The sequence below is a fragment of the Chinchilla lanigera genome, unplaced genomic scaffold (assembly GCF_000276665.1).
Source record: "Chinchilla lanigera isolate Chin_1 unplaced genomic scaffold, ChiLan1.0 scaffold00058, whole genome shotgun sequence".
NCBI lineage: Eukaryota > Metazoa > Chordata > Mammalia > Rodentia > Chinchillidae > Chinchilla > Chinchilla lanigera.
The window spans coordinates 6,106,324-6,122,405 of record NW_004955459.1 but is presented as its reverse complement, the minus strand read 5'-3'; the positions used below and the strand labels follow the sequence as shown (position 1 = coordinate 6,122,405).

Here is a 16,082-nt window from a genome sequence, read left to right as displayed (position 1 = left end):
GCGCGCCCGGGGAGACGGACGGACGCACGGACGGACAGAGGCACGGACGGACAGACGAGCCGGGCCGAGCGGCTGCGCATTCGCCGGGAAGGGAAGAACCGCTCGTTCGGGGAAATGGATTCGCTACCGGGGCTGCCCAGCGTTTGGACTTTGCTGTTCTCCGGCTTCTGGCATTTAGGATTAACAGCCTCGAATTGTGAGTACCGGGAGCGGGGATGCGAGAGGTGGGAAACCGCGGCGTTCGGAAAGGCAGTCAACTACTCAGGTGTACTCAGTTGTGTCTGCTCCCGGCCAAGGAAAAGAGGGTGTGCGGGTGATGCGGATCAGCGCTGTCCCCTCGCCAATCCATCCCAAAAGTTAACAGACCTCGCCTGAGCCAGGCCTGCTAGGTTTCCTGCCTTTCTCCCGGAATCACAAAGTTCCCTCCGTGTCTTAGCTCCGCTCTGTGCTGCCTGGTCTCCGCAGGGCTTTCGCAGAGAAGGGCCCTTGTTTAGTCCCGCGCTCAGGGACCTGCTTTCGGGCACCGAGGGGCTCCCAGCCGCCGAGCTCGGCCACAGCGGCTGGCTTAGAATGCGGCTGCCTCGGATGTGCAGAACGCCCCGTGGCGCCTCCCCCTCAGGACCTCGTTTTCTGCACAGCCTTAGGCAAAGGGCTTCAACTAGGGTATCTTGCAGCCAGCAGGCACCAGTTTGACAGGACTGGGACTTTTGGCCTAAGAGTTAGGGCCAGTGGAGTCAACCACAAGATCAATGGCTGCCCCTGTTTCAAAAGGAAGAGCTTGGACCCACACTCCCCACCCTACCCCCCAATCTTTTGTGCCAAGGAATACATACTGAATATGCACTAAGTGTACACGCTGTCATCCAGCTGTACCCACTGCAAGTGTGGACAGACGTCTCATTTAATAGGCAGGCAGACTGGACACCCGGGGATCTGCCACCTGCGCTGTGTATTTAAGGAACCCAGTTCTTCAAACTTGAATAAATAGCTAGAGCTCTCAGAGGTTCCAGCTCAATTGCTCGGCTGCCTCTCTACATAGGAAGGGAAGTTTTTTGTGTGTGTTTTTTCCCCCTCCAGCTCTGGGAACTCCTAAATGAGGAAGAATGCAGTTAAGCCATCTGTGTTATCTCCAAAGATGGGTTATCAAGGTCCCTCAAGTTTCTAGGCTTGATCCGGTATCCTCTATCCCTGCCGTGAACCTCAGAAATGTTATGCGTATTGGAACAGAATTGTCTTATTTGTAAAATGCACTTTCACTTGTAGAGAAAGGTAGAAAGGCCACTTATTGCTTAGGCTTCCTTCTGTCTCACTCCCCAGCCCTTGTGGTCTACAGAAACCTGGAGTATCTCTTCCTAGGGCTGAACCTCCAAAGAAAACCATTATAAGATGTCATGCCCCCAGAAAGGGCCAGAGCAGAGCGCGTGTTCACGTGACCAGAAGTTTTGGAAGGCTACGCTCTATAATTACTTGCAATGCCTTGTAAAGATTTTATTAAAGTTTGCATTCTGAAAGAGGACTGAAAGAGACAAAATTAGTTTGGGAATTAATTCAGGAAATATACAGGAGCAAATTAGAATCTATTTTTTTTGTTTTTACCTCATCCCTCTTGCCTCCTTCTCACTCCCACCCTCCTTTTCTTCTTCCTCTTTCTGTAAAATTATTCCCATGTTGCTTTAGAAAAAGATCGAGCTAAGTGGTTGCCAGAGAAGTTAGGTGTATTGCTGAGCTAGTTTCTCTACGTTGGGGAACACTAGAGGTCAGTATTGTCCTAGTGATATGAAGGAGTGGCTGTAAACTATTGTGCTGTCTGTTCTTTCATTAGCACATTTGTCTATCTAAGCAGAGTGAGCACTTTGGAGGTCCATAAAGGTGGGTTGAGGACTAAGGATAAATGGTAGAATATACGCCATAGGAGTAGAGCTTGAGCTTCCTCAAGCAGCACTTTGTCTTGAGACCCAAGGAAAAAAGTCATAGAATAGCATTTTCTGTGAATTAATTGAATTATGGTTAATATGTTTTAATAATGCTCATAAAACCTAAATGGCATGGATTTAAGATTCATACTTATCGCTGCTGACGCAGTTATAAAACTCATTCTGAACACTTAAAATGAAACTTCGTGATAATGAGCTTTAGTATTTCATCAGTGGCAGTTTAATTTCCTCATTTCCAATCAACATTTCAATTGAATCACACTAGCTAAATATTTTGGGGTCAATGTTCTTAAGAAAGAGTGATAAATGTTTATTATGCTGTACAAAATGCATTAATTCAGCGAACAATAGAATAACAGGAGAAAATTACTTCTGAACTCTGTACATACTGGAGGTTTCCGAAGCTATGAAGCAAAAGCTCTAAGAACAATACATTAACATTTCACAATTCACTTAGACTTCTATTGTTCACACTCTTTACTCACTAAATATAGGTCTTGTATTTGCTATCTCTTTACAATCTACCATTTATTTGCATATTTTTAAAAAGAAACACCAGTTTCTTTTTGAACAGGCATTTTTAAGTTTATATGGAGAAATTATTTTTAAAGATTATTCTTCCTATACTTTGAAATAATATGCCACTTGGAAATGGATTGTTTACTCAACTTGTTCCACGGTACATAGTTACTCATGTGGACCTTGTTCAAGTAAAATTAAGTTTTTTTTTATTCTCTTTACAGTAGCATCTTGGTGTGTGTGTGTGTGTGTGTGTGTGTGTGTGTGTGTGTATGTGTTTAATTTTCTTATCATTTGACCAAAACTTGGGCATTTAGCTTCCAAGGAAAAATTGAATGCTTGTCCAATTATAGATTTTAGAAGTTTCTAATTAAATAAGATTAAAATTAAGTCAGGTTGGAAGGACCAGTTACGATACAGGTCCTATGAATCTGTGTGGAGAACATAATTACCTACCAGTAATAAAAACTCCAGAAATTCCCTCATTTCAGATTTCAGGATATTAAATAGCTACAATGTTTCCTTTGGGCTTACCCTGAGGGGATTAGTTAATTTCAAATATAGATATAACAGGCTAATTTAAATGAAAAACCACTTTACACATGATGCCAATTCCTTTGACACAGGAAACAGTGGTGTACCTTGACAGTTGGTTAAAGTGAAAGGAAGAGAGGAACTAAGTAGTTCTAGTCCTAGTTAAATCACAGCTAAGGTACCTGATACCCATCACCTATCGAGTTATTCAACCTTCCAGGGCTCACAGGTCAGTTGAAAATCTGTTAAGAGATGCATCTGCTCCAAATCGGAAGAGCAGCTAAATGTCTTACTAAGGAGGTTCTTCAAATATTAGATACCTTGAAAGACTGTTTATAATGGGAGAATTTGTCATTGAAGAGAATAAGAACCCTTGTGGAACACACATGGGACTACTATTCACTTTATATTTAAGAATAAACATAAGTTATTTGATTCTGAAAGTTCTCAATATTTTATGTTAAAGAGAATAAATAATAAATTAAAAAATTAGAAACGATACAAAATTTCACAAAACAAGAGGATAGAAATTCAGCAATGGTTGTTACATTGACTATTTCAATGACTGCTGAGTACTTGTCTAAGTTTGTTGCTGCATATTGTGTTCATAGGAATAGAGCCTCAAGAAGAGAATAAAAACTCTTTACCTTTTTTCATCACATGCAGAAATTCATCTAAGATATTTGAGGATGTTAATTATATTCATGAGGGTATTCACATAAAGTGGTGGATTATTCCTTGAGTTATCTGAAGCCTTTGTACAAGCCCAACTAATAAGTAATATTATAAATAAACAAGGGTCATGCTGATGTTAGTCAGCAGGAAAATGTTTGTGTTATATTTTTGTGGCATTTTCCATCTGTGGAAGTGAAGGAAGCACTTCAATTCTGACTTGGAATATTTCTAAACCTTTGCCATTGTTGAGTTAGCTTATCTTTGACCATCCATAAGAATTAATTCCCTTTCCATTCTGTTCATATAGCTTCCCATCTCCAAATCAGATTGATATATTTACAGCTGTAAGGTGTAAATGAAACACTTGACTAGTAATTTCCTAAGGAGGGTCCAAACTTGTGAGAAAATTAGTTTTTATTTGAATAACCTCTGTTACAAGGCCCATGCTTTTGTTCTAATAAGTGACTGTTTTCTAAATTGCAGTTTACTTTTTCTCTACTTCTCTAATTACCTTTGCTTTCTCTGTTAGATCCCAGTTTTCCTTAACTGAATTCCTCACTTTTCAATGTTCTTTTCTTATAAAATAGTGCAGTATCATTTGAAAGGGTCCTAAACTTTTTAGTTGGGCATCCAGTTTTTATAAGCCAGAACTCTTATAAAATATGGTGGTGTATCATGCTAATTATCCTGTTGGATAGGAAGAAAAGGGAATAGATGTAGTTACTGAAAAAGACAGAAGACAATAGTGATTTACTTAACTGAGAATTTGTAAACTATTCATTTGAAAATAATATTTTTTAATTCCTAAGGGAAGCTACTTTCATTCATCAAACCTTTGCCATGTTTTACCTGGTGATCTTCTAAAGGTTGGTTACTGACTAATCCTGATGATCTTAGGTCTGAATCTACCATTAGAGTACTGGATGTATACTTAGCATAAAGGAATTGGACCAAATGATTATTAGGACATTATCTACTTCTAATGTCTTCTTCTTTAAATGCTGACATTGCCTACCAGTCAATCTATTTGTATACTTCTTGAATAACTGTAGTCCAAAGCAATTATAATGTAAAAATTAGCATAATAGGATTTTAATTCTTAGCAACAGTTAGGCATTTTATATCTCTTCATATACATACTTTTGTAAGGCTGCTCAGGAAGGTAGACTTTCAGATCCAATTTACAGAGGAGTAAATTTTAGGTTAATAGCACTTAATAACTTCCCTAAGTTTGCCAAGCTAAACAGTGAAAAGAACAGGATCTGGAACTCTGTCTACCTTTTAAATTCTGAGTTCTTTTCAAGATAATGAAATTCACTCCAATGTATTTGCTTAGGCAAATTGTATAAGCATCTGTGGAAATCTGATATGGGCTCCTTAAAATCAATGTCTCTAACTTGATCCAGGGCAAAGGTCATGGACTAGTAATTTTTACCAGAGCAAACTCCTGAGTCACGCCGTAAAATAATAAAATAATTGGGATCTAGACTTGATGTAAGATCGTAAACATAACAATGGTCAAAAATAAGAGGCCCCATAGCTGGGTGAAGGCTTTATATCTTATTTTTCTTTTATAAGTTTTAATTTTAAAAAGCTTGATAAGGAAAGGACATAGCCTTGATAGAGACTTGTATGTTCTCTTCCCACATATACCCAAGTACATAACATTACGAGGAAAGGAATTTCAGTTGACACCATGTCTTGCAAGTCAATAAATGTCAAACCAAAAAGCACTAATTGCGTAGCAGTAATGAACTCTTTGTCCTTGTTTATGTCTGGCACTGATCTCTCTAATACGCTAAATCCTAACACCCCCACACACACACACACGTTTATAGACACCTCACATTCAACAGACAAACCTGCCTGGCTTATGTCTTATATTTATTTGCATAGGCTACCTGCTTGGCCTGCAGTACTCTTTTCTCATTTGTAATCTACTTTCACATTCACCCACCTGCATAGATACACACACACACACACACACACACACACACACACACACAGGGGTATACAAATATTTCCAGGTTGAGCCAGCTGCCCCTATATATTACATTTCCAATGCAATTCTTTCAATCCTTATCTGTCAAGAATGATGCGAAGTTGCCCGATAATCATATTTTCTTTGAATATGTACATTTAGCAGCCAAAAAAATCAGACAAAAGAATGGAGAGAATGAACTAATGGTTTTCTACCAAGTGCTTTCATCCCTAAACTGAAATTCATTTATGTCTTTATTTCTAGAGTCTTCCTCTTACAATATATTTCATGTTTATTTTTTAAACAAACAACTATTTTTTACTACTCTTTCGGAAATTCCATGATGTTTGCTGTTCAGTGAAAGAGATGAAGCTCAGATCAGTTCGGTTGTGAGGGCAGTGGAGGGCAGTGGAATGGACTTTGAATCCAATGTGATGAACTCCTTCTTCCTGTGAAGGTGGGCACTGATCTCTCTCCTACTCTAAGCTTCATCTCTACCATGCCCCCCACACAAATTCATAGATTCCTTCACATTCCACAAAAGAGCCAGGTTGACTCACATCTGAAATTTATTTGCAGAGGCTGTGTGCTTGATCTACAAACTTCTATAATGGGACCTTATATAAGGCTGCATATTTTCTTAATTGCATTGTGGAGATGATCTTACTTAGGCATCACATGGCCATTTTTCCATTAAAAGAAAGTTTCACCATCCATTTGACCTCAGTACAAAGTTGAGCTAATTTTATTAACTTGCTTTATGCAATTTTAATAAGTGTTTCCTATATAGTCTGAAAATACATTTTCTCATTGCTATAAAAACTATTTTTCACAGCCCAGAGTTCAATATAAAAGGAAAATTTTGGATTCTATTCAAAGGAGTTTTAGTATTAAATTACTGGACAGAATTTTTTCAAGTTGCAAACCTACATTACCCTGATAAACTAAGTTTGAAACTTCCATGCCATCTTCTTAAGCTATGGTTAGAGAATACTGTAATGTTAATAATTTACATGTGTTACTCAATTTAAATAAAAATTGAAAGGAATAATCCCAACTACTGGTTCTCTTTCCTGAATTCAAGTTTTCCAGTGAAGCTGGAGACATAAAGTCATAAGATAAAATCCATAACCTTAAGAAACTTTAACCCTGGGCAGCAGAAAAATAAAATTTTAATGAAGCAGAGTGATAAATGCTGTAATAGAGTTAAACACAGGGTGCAGAGAGATGCAGAGTGAGTGTCTTAGCCTGCCTCATAATATCAAGGTTTTTTTTTAAGGAAGATGGAATATAAGCTTAGGCTTCAACAGCTCAGTCTTTGTTAGTTGGGAAAAGAGGTGAGCTTATTAATTGACATCAGGATAGAAGGAGAAACTAAAGAAGTAGGGAGATCTTTTATTTGCATTTTTAAAGATGTGATTCACTCAAAATTTCTAGCAATGTCATCACCAAAATAAAATTTATGTTTTAAAGAAATCACTTTGTAGGAATAGGCTAAAGAAGACCAAGACAAGAGGTAAGAAAAGCAGTTAAGAGGTGATTACAGCACCTTGGGTGACAATTAGTGAGAATCTAAAGAAGAATGCTTCACTCAGCACTTTTCACAAATTTAGAAAGAAAATAACAGCCACGTGAATTAGGGACTCAGGGATATATGAGCTAGTAAACTCACAGAAGGTGCAGATTTGTGGCTAAAATGTATTCTATGGCTGCTCCCATTGTTTCTGACAAATGAGAACTATAGATGCTAGAAAAGGTGCTCTGTTCTCTGAAATGAAGTTCTTTTCTGGGAATATCAAACGACCATATTCTCAGTGCAGTGTATTTCATATTTGCATGACATTGTATAGCACAAGCTGTCTGTATCCATCATTCTGATGCACCTTCTAGTCTGTAAATTATGCTGGTTTTTGTCAGCAGAGTGAGAACTAGTCATTAAGGAATGTGTAATTAAACCTCAACATCCTGGTTCTTATTCCCCCTCTGACAGTGGGTAGGCCAGGCGTCATGACTGCTATCAGTGGCTGCTCCGTGGAAAGAATAAACGCGAAGTGGGGTGTGCCACGTTGATTTGCTATCATTGGTAATTGATTTGCAGGCATAAATCCCATGTCTCTACATTTCTAATTGCTTTTGTGCATATTCTTGGGGGTTGATTAATGCCATCTGTTCCCTGGATCAGCTGAATTGATAGAGTTTCAAAGGATGACAACAGCAATGTTGAAGATAGGAAGACAGTGAAGGGAAATGCCAAAACACGACTTGTGAGGCGTATTATTTTTAACTATCCACCTTTAGAAGCAGACGTAGCCCTAGGAAGACAATCTGAGGCAAATAGCAGTCTATTGAATTTGCCTAACAGACAGATGCTTTGTAGGTGTTATTCCAGGCCACCGTCTACTGAATATATATGCAAAGTGTTTCTCTCTCTCTCTTCCTTTCTCTCTCTCTCTCTCTCTCTCTCTCTCTCTTTCTTTCTCTTTCCCTCCCTCCTTCCATCCCTCCTCTCCTCTTCCTTTTCCTTCCTCTATTTCCTACTAGTTCTCCATTTCCTGTGATCAGGTAGTTTGTGTATTCTCACTGGATTTTCCCCAAGCCTATTACTGTGTTAGGATAGAGGCGAAGGAAGTGCCTGCTGGATTAGTCCTGCCTTGCTTAACTATGTGGGCACAGTTACCAAGTGGAACACTTCCCAACAAGGCCTGCTACCAGGGCAGGGCTGACAAGGATCTGCCACCCACAGGGTGCTTGGGAAAACACACCTGGTTTCGATACCCCCACCCATCTGTCCTCAAACTACTATTTTGCCTCCTCCACTAATCCATGGGATTGCTAGTTATTGGGGGTTGGCATTCCAGTTCACAGAAGCTAGCTCTGAGTCACAGAATGCCCCCAGGAAAGAAACTATAGGTATACAGATCTATATGGAATGATATTTGACTGAAACAGATTTCTAGAAGGAAAGCTCATTGTAAAGACAGTAGAGGGTGTTGGGAGAAGGGCAAGAGAATGTTCTGAATTGGGAAAAGGCAAATAATAGGAATGTTCATGCTCCTAGGGCAAGTGTTGCCCATGTTCTGTTATGCCCAGGGTGAACCTCAATTATCCCTATATTAGAAGGCTAGAAGCAGGGCACATAGGCAAAAGGGAGATGATGAAGGCCAGTGGGAAGACCCAAGTCTCACAGTTTTGGATTGACTGAATTCTCCCTTGTTTAATATTTCCTGTGGGTACTAATTGCCATAGACTTTACAGAGTCAGCATGAGTACTGTATGAGATACTCTATGAAATGAACATGGTGTGGGCCTCCAATACTTATATTTGTTATAATAACTAATGAATCTCAACAAGTTTAATCTCAGTTATAGTAGAAAGTAGGACAAGGATGGCACTTATATTTTTAAGCAAAGATAGAATAACTTGCTTGCTGTCCATCTGGTTAATCTTGGTTTTCAGCCATTGCCAAGGTAAATAAAAACTTGTCATTGTAACTCCTATGTCAAAGAAACTGTGGTCAACATCTGCCTCCATTGGATAGAGAAATGAGACCATTCTGGACTCCTCACCTGGTTCTTGGGCTCTGGCACAGTTTAATATGCTCCTGGGCATTAGTGTAAGCTTCAAAAAGGAAACCACATAGGAGAGCAGGGGAGCAGCTCCATCTGGAGAAGCAGGAAGCACAGAAAATTAAGCAGGTGACTGCAGAAGTCAACAATGTGGGAGAAGGATCTTTGACCAGACTTAAGGAAATTCAGTGAGCCTGTGCAGAAGTGTGTGCAGTCTGCCCTTTATTTTGTACAACCATCATTTGCAGGCCATTTAGGTAGATGGAAGCAGAACTGAAAGGTTGGACAGAGCCGAAGGGCTCTTCTGTGTGTCATGGAAGCTTGCATGTCTTGAGTAAATTACAGCCGTATCCATCTGTATTTGTTGATTTAGGGGTAAGGTCAGGTTCAGGCACTATAATTGCTGAACAATAAAGGGTCATTCCATCTGCAAGTGGCTCATTCTTTTATTCATTGGCACTTATGAAATGCCCATTGTTTATGCACTTCCCCGTATATATGTACGGAAGCCAATTAGGATTACTGCCCACATAGCCCCAGAACAAATAATGCAGGTCACTGCTGCCTCCCAGCCTGACCACTGTGACATCCCACCACTTTATTGCTGCTCAGTACCCTCAGTACCTCTTTCTCTTTTCTAAGTCTTTCTTCTCCACTTCCTTTTCTTCTTTATCATCATCATCATCATCATCACAACCTGCCTCCTTCACTCCAGTGTACCTTCCCCTCCCTTTATGCTCCCCTCTGTTCCCCCAGTTCTACACTTTTCTTCTTCCTTTTTCTCTTTCCCATAGCTGTCCTCCTTTGTATCTTTTTCCCCTCCCTCTGCCTGTTTCAATTACCTTATGCTAGGTGACTTCTTTTCATATTTAATGGCCAAAGCAAATGCTTTTTAAACTTTTCCACAAAGTTCTGCTCCCTGGAAAAAGAGAGAACCCAGGGGATTCAGAGAGCACAGCTCCAAGTGGGCATCGAAGCATGTAATTCCTTGAATTTATCTTAAACACCCAGACAAGTTTGCATTCAGTTTTATATTACATTCCTTTTTATTATGATAAAAATATTTCCCCCAACTCTCAAATTAAACTTGATGAGGCAAGTTTATTAACTCACAGTGGAGGGCTGCACTCACCCAGGGGCACAGGCTTAAGCTTTTGGGCTCTATTTATGTCTTCCAGGGTTCTTGCATCAGAGAACAACTTCAGCATCTCTCCCTCATCTCTAGCAACCAGTTGCTTCCTTTTTCATTATCCACTGTTACCTCTCTTTAAGCTGCAGATTATGATTAATCAATAATGAGAAGTAAGAGGAACTTAGCAATTAACAGAAGGGAAGTAAACCCACAAGCCTGTCTAGTGAACAGAAGCTGGCTTTGTGAAGAAAGGCATTACAGCTAAGAAGAATCTTTGTACCCCACATCTGTGCTTTCTATGCTGTAGTGACCTGGGAGTGTGTGTCATATCTGGGAGGCTTACCTCTTGGGGAATGAGCTCTGGAAGGTTCCATGGTTGGATTTAACTGGACAAATTCCTTGTCATGGTATGGAGGGTAGAATAACCAGGACTTTAAAAGTGGGACTAATGCCTCTCATTCATCACAGTCAGGAGCCTTTAGATACAAGAAAAAGAAGTAAAAGCAGAAGATTGGAAGGTTGAACGTTAGAGATTAGAGATAACATCAACTAATGTATTTCTTCCGTGCCTAGATTTCAAACATACAGTCTGTGCTAAGGTCGGTACTTAATGAGGTTCTGTTGTATTCCACATCACAGTTCTATATAACAATCTTTCTTTTCCCCATTCTAGAAGATCAGATTGTTGTAGCTGGCCACCTGGGGATTCTAATCAAATTCCATGACTACAGTTTATACATATGAATTATACATATGTCTGTGTATGAGTATATGTGTGTATATATATATATATATATATATGATAGTATATATGATATCTATATCTTTTCTTCTCTCTGTTGGGTCTTTAAACCAAATGCTTAAGAATGAGCTATTCTTTTCTTACTGGTACCAGTGTCCAGTACGTAATAATTATATTCCTCCTGGGGGGTGTTGCATGTACATAGCACATCTTTATTCTTCTTTTCAGCCTCTGACACTGTCCTTCCTCCACCACCTCCATCTCTTGGTCACCTTTCTTTTTGTAATAGATCTATCTCCCTATTTCTTGTTATCTGTGTTATTTGGTGTTTTATTTATATTTTGGGTTTCTCATGTAAGAAAAACCATGAAATATTTAAACTTGTGTGACTGATTTATTTGGAGTTAACATTGTAGTGTCAACATGCATCTGATTCCCTACAAAAGACTCACATTTATTCTTCTTTAGGAGACATTCATCTTTGAGGAACCAGTTCTCTCTGATCCAAGGTCTGAGAAACCTTATGTGACCAGACCGATAGATTCTGCTTTGATGTGCTGGTCACCTTATTCTCACCTAGCAAACAGTTCCTGTGGATCTGTTTATAAAAATTGGCCTCATTGTTCATGTAGACTGCATGATTGTTGCCCACGGTCAATGCATCTGCACCCGTGTTGTGCCCATTGGAGACTCTCCTCACTGATTGCAGTATTTTCATCCCTGCATTATAATGTATCACCCACAGAACTTGATACAAGAAGGTTCTGTTTTGTCTTTTTAATTCTGCACTCCCATGTTCATTCCAGTATTTTTCACCATAGCTACATCCTGGAATAAACAGTGTCCATGAACAGATGAATAAATAGTAGGTGGTGTATTTTTACAGTGGAAAGCTATTCGACTTTCTGAAAGAGGGAAGTCCTATCCTTTGTGACAACAGAAATGAAACTCAGAGATGTTGTGCTAAATGAAATAAGCTAAATACATAAAAATATAGCACCGTTTCATTCATATTCATTCATATAAGGCAGAATGATAATTGCCAAGAACTGGAAGGGCAGGGAGGAATAGGGAGATTTGGTCAAAAGGTACAAAGTTTCAGTTTGGAGAAATGAGCTTCTGAGATTTCTAATCCAGCCTGGTGACTACGGTTAATAATAATGTTGTACACTTGAAAAGTTACTTAAATTAGATTTTAAATATTTTTACTACAAAAAATTGTGAATGTGTTAGGTGATGAGCATGAACATACTTGACCTGATCACTTCACTATGTATGCATATGTGGAAGCATGACACTGTACACCATAAATGTATGTAATTTCCATTTATCTAATAGTATTTTGTGCCAAGGAGAAAAATGCTGTTATACTTGGAACAAACAAGGCAAGGACTGGATGACATCCAGGTATAGGTGTAGATTTTATCTCTATACCCAGCCCATGGCCACTTCTCATCTGGTAGGAATAGATGGCAGGGTAGGCTTGGCAAGCCTGAAGTAACAACATGATTCTTCACTACTGACCTGGTGCAGTTTGGTGCCCCTACCTGCTCAATACAGGAGGACCAGCCCTTGAGCTAACTCACTTTCTGTGTCTGCTGCAGGGAAAGACAGACATTAAACGCTTTATCTTATTCTCAGGATGTCATGAGTTTGTCCCTTTAAGATAGGCTACTGCTTTGCTTAGTTGTGAGGTCTATCCTGCTGTCTCCTGTGTCCTCTTCTTCCACCAATGTCTTGATTCTCGAACCCTACCTGCTTAAGCTTAGGGAGGCTAAGTGATGTGTTCAAGGTCCAGTACTTTGTAGCTATGCCTCTCTTTTCCTCTCCATAGTGGCTGGTAGAAAGCATATTGCATATCCTGAAATTGTTCACACTGAGGCAGTCAATTAATTCTGTCTTCTAGCCCACAAAAACAATTAGCTTTGCGGAGAATAATCCCTTAAATATTTAAGCTTTACTTCAGAAGCAGACTCTCTTGCTTTCCTAAATTAAATCATACACAGAATTTTCATAGGGAAAATAAATTGCAAGGAAAGCTGCTTCTGGGAAAATATGGAGAGGAGTCCTAGAATTCCACTACTCAGTGTATCCTTCCTCCTCTGAGTCTTCCTGGATATGCAGTATGAAGATCCCAGCCTTAATCCTAGTTGCAGGAATCTCTGAGTTTATAATTGCAAGGAGAAGGCTTTGGCATGAAATGTTCACAGGAAGAGTGGGGATAGTGTCCTTCCTTGATCAAGGACAGTGCCTGCTGGTGTGCAGTGGCGAGGCTGTGCTGGGCTGCACCACCTGTGCTGCCTGGGACCCGGAGACCACCGACATCCAGGCTCTTCAGTGATGTATCTGTCTTTAATCACATTGAATAAACAGATACCTATTCTTTAAATGTTATTATCACCTAATAATTGTACATATTTATGGGGTATGATGTGATGTTTTCATATGTGTATATATTATGTAATGATCAAATTCGAGGAAACAGCATATCTATCACCTCACACACTTGATTGTTTCATTGATTTAATAAGAACAGAAGGTTCTGCTGTTCTTCACTGCACAGTAAGGTGACTGTAGCTAGCAGTAAGGCATTGCATATTTTGCATTGCTACAAGAGAGATTCCTGTCTTTAACCACTGGAAGACTTTTTTTCTTGCTGCTATTTTATGTGAGTGCCATGGCAAGACAATTTCATTGGCATCTACTGATTTGAAAGAATAGTGGCTTGTCAAAAAAGTGCTTCCTCACCTTGATCTACTTAGTTCACACTCAACAGCTATTTTTATGTTAAAGAATTATCTTGTAAAGGCCTTTGAATTATCCACCTGTATCCTGGACGCTCCCCTGGGACCTTCTCAAAAGAAGGGATCTCATGTTCGCTGTGATTAAATTGCCCATGTATAGCACGGTGAACGGAAAAATGACTCCGTGATAAATTGAAGTGCAGATGAGTTGAGCAAAACCTGAGCAGAGGCAGCAATTCTGGATTTGGGACAGAGTCAGAACCCATCCCTAAAGGCGGATACAAAATGAGCACTGGCTCCATGGCCTTCTGCCCTGGAAATTAACCTTGACACCATCAGTGAGGGCCTCTCAGCACTTCCTGGTGTTAATTAGTGTGAGAAGAAGTGGCAAGTGTACAGAAACTGTGATTTGGCACCTATGTGGACTCAGTCTTGGTTTCTGAATATTGTGGCACTGTTAATTTCAATTGCATCCTTGAGTGTTTGCTTAAAGCATGATCCATTAGGATATCTTCTCATTTAGACCTACACTATGTTTGTTCCCCTCCTGTGCCCTCCAAATGCCCCTGCTCTCTATTTTAATAGAATTTATATAATAAATAATGCAATAATTTAATAAAGTATAGGCTGTTTAATAAATAATGTATAAAATAGTATATACAAGCATATCTGCACACCTACATTTTTAATGATTTATTATTATTCCTGCCCATGGTTAAAATAACTAGTACAGTTGACCAGGTACCTATCCTCTATGTAAACCCCTTCTTCTGGTGACCATCAAGATTTATTTTTCCCCCAAGGTCAGTATTGACTCGGGTGTCACCTTTGTGGATATTTATCTCTCTAAATAATGAATTGAAAGGGGCACTTGGATGAAAATTAATATCCATTTATTTTCTGAAATCTAATTGTGTTTCACCAAGAGGATGGATAAAAGCTACTGGGGGTAGGTTGGCCAGTTCCACTGTGGCTGCTGTGTTTTGAGGTGGTGTTCGATCAGCACGCTTTATGTTTTTCACACAGTGCTGCTTTAATGGACAGAACGTGAATTTCAAATATTTCCAGCTTGACATTTTAGTAATCTAATCAGGAGAATGTGATGCTTGAGCACATGGATAATAAGGATGCATTGGATTAACAAGCACCATGGATTTGAAATTTAGTTTATTTAGGCCAAGATACTGCTCCTGGAGAAATGCAGAACTACTCCAAAAATGAAATAGCTAATGAGTACTGAAAGAGAATAAAATTATAAAATAGTTCATGTACTGTAAGATATTAATTTTTTTTTCATTATTTGGGGTTAAACCCAGGACATCTGCACTGAGCTATATATCCCCAGGCCATTTTTTAAAAAAATTTTGATAGTCTTGTTAAATTGGCCAAACTGTGGTCAAACTTGTGGTCCCCCTGTCTCAGCTTCCTAGAGTGCTGAGGTTGCAAGTGTGTGCCACCAAGCCTGGCTCATACATTATTTTGATCTAACATTATGCCATGTGTCTTGGAGGTGTGTATGCATGATTCTGTATACGGCTGTGTGACCAGAGTTAGAGTTCCTTGGAAATATATTATGTCTGACCCTGTGTGTGGCTCTGTGGCACATACTGTGTGTTAGTGTGTTTGCAGCAGTGCCCCTTTCTTTACTTTCAGAAGTCAGTACTATGTATTTTTGGTAGACATCATCTAATATATTAAACCAGTTTGAAATTCTTCCTAACATTGTGAGTCTAAAATGAAATATTTCCTGTCATTCTTATCATCATGGCTATGTCAATTTTGGGTACAGAGTTGCAATATGGATTTTGTGTACTGTTCTAGATTAAAAAATACCTGGGGCTGGAGTGTAGCTCAGTGGCACTACGCCTGCCTGGCAAATGTGAGATCTTGAATTCAATCCTCAGGATCAAAAAAAAAGTGAAAAAAATCCCAATAAAACCTTAAAGAAAAGAATAATGGTGACAGTTTCTGTGTGCTCTGTGTATGGATGCATGCCTGTAGACTTCTCTATACAGATTTTCACATACTGAATTCTTGGCTTTGTCCATTATAAACAAGACATATTTAGCAGATTGTGTGAAGCCAGTAATGTTCTGATAAAAGACCCGGATTTAGGAATGAATATGATGATTAAGCACAGGCTGTGGCTTTGTAGTCAAGGGAATAAACACTGTGAAAATTCATTAGTAAAGTTAATCTAAGAAACATCTGAGCAAGTGAAACAAAATCAATTCAAGGGGAGAATGTATGACTC

At 39.3% G+C, this 16,082-nt stretch overlaps 1 protein-coding gene across 1 annotated transcript in view; it reads left to right on the top strand.

Annotated features, from left to right (window-relative positions):
• Positions 1-54: 54 nt before the first annotated feature.
• Cntnap5 (contactin associated protein-like 5) overlaps positions 55-16,082 on the top strand; it is an 809,758-nt gene continuing 793,730 nt past the window's right edge. The window contains exon 1 of the mRNA XM_013521091.1: positions 55-196. Within this exon, the coding sequence (XP_013376545.1) occupies positions 115-196 (82 nt within the window). The 5' untranslated portion in view covers positions 55-114. The remainder of the gene's footprint in view (positions 197-16,082) is intronic.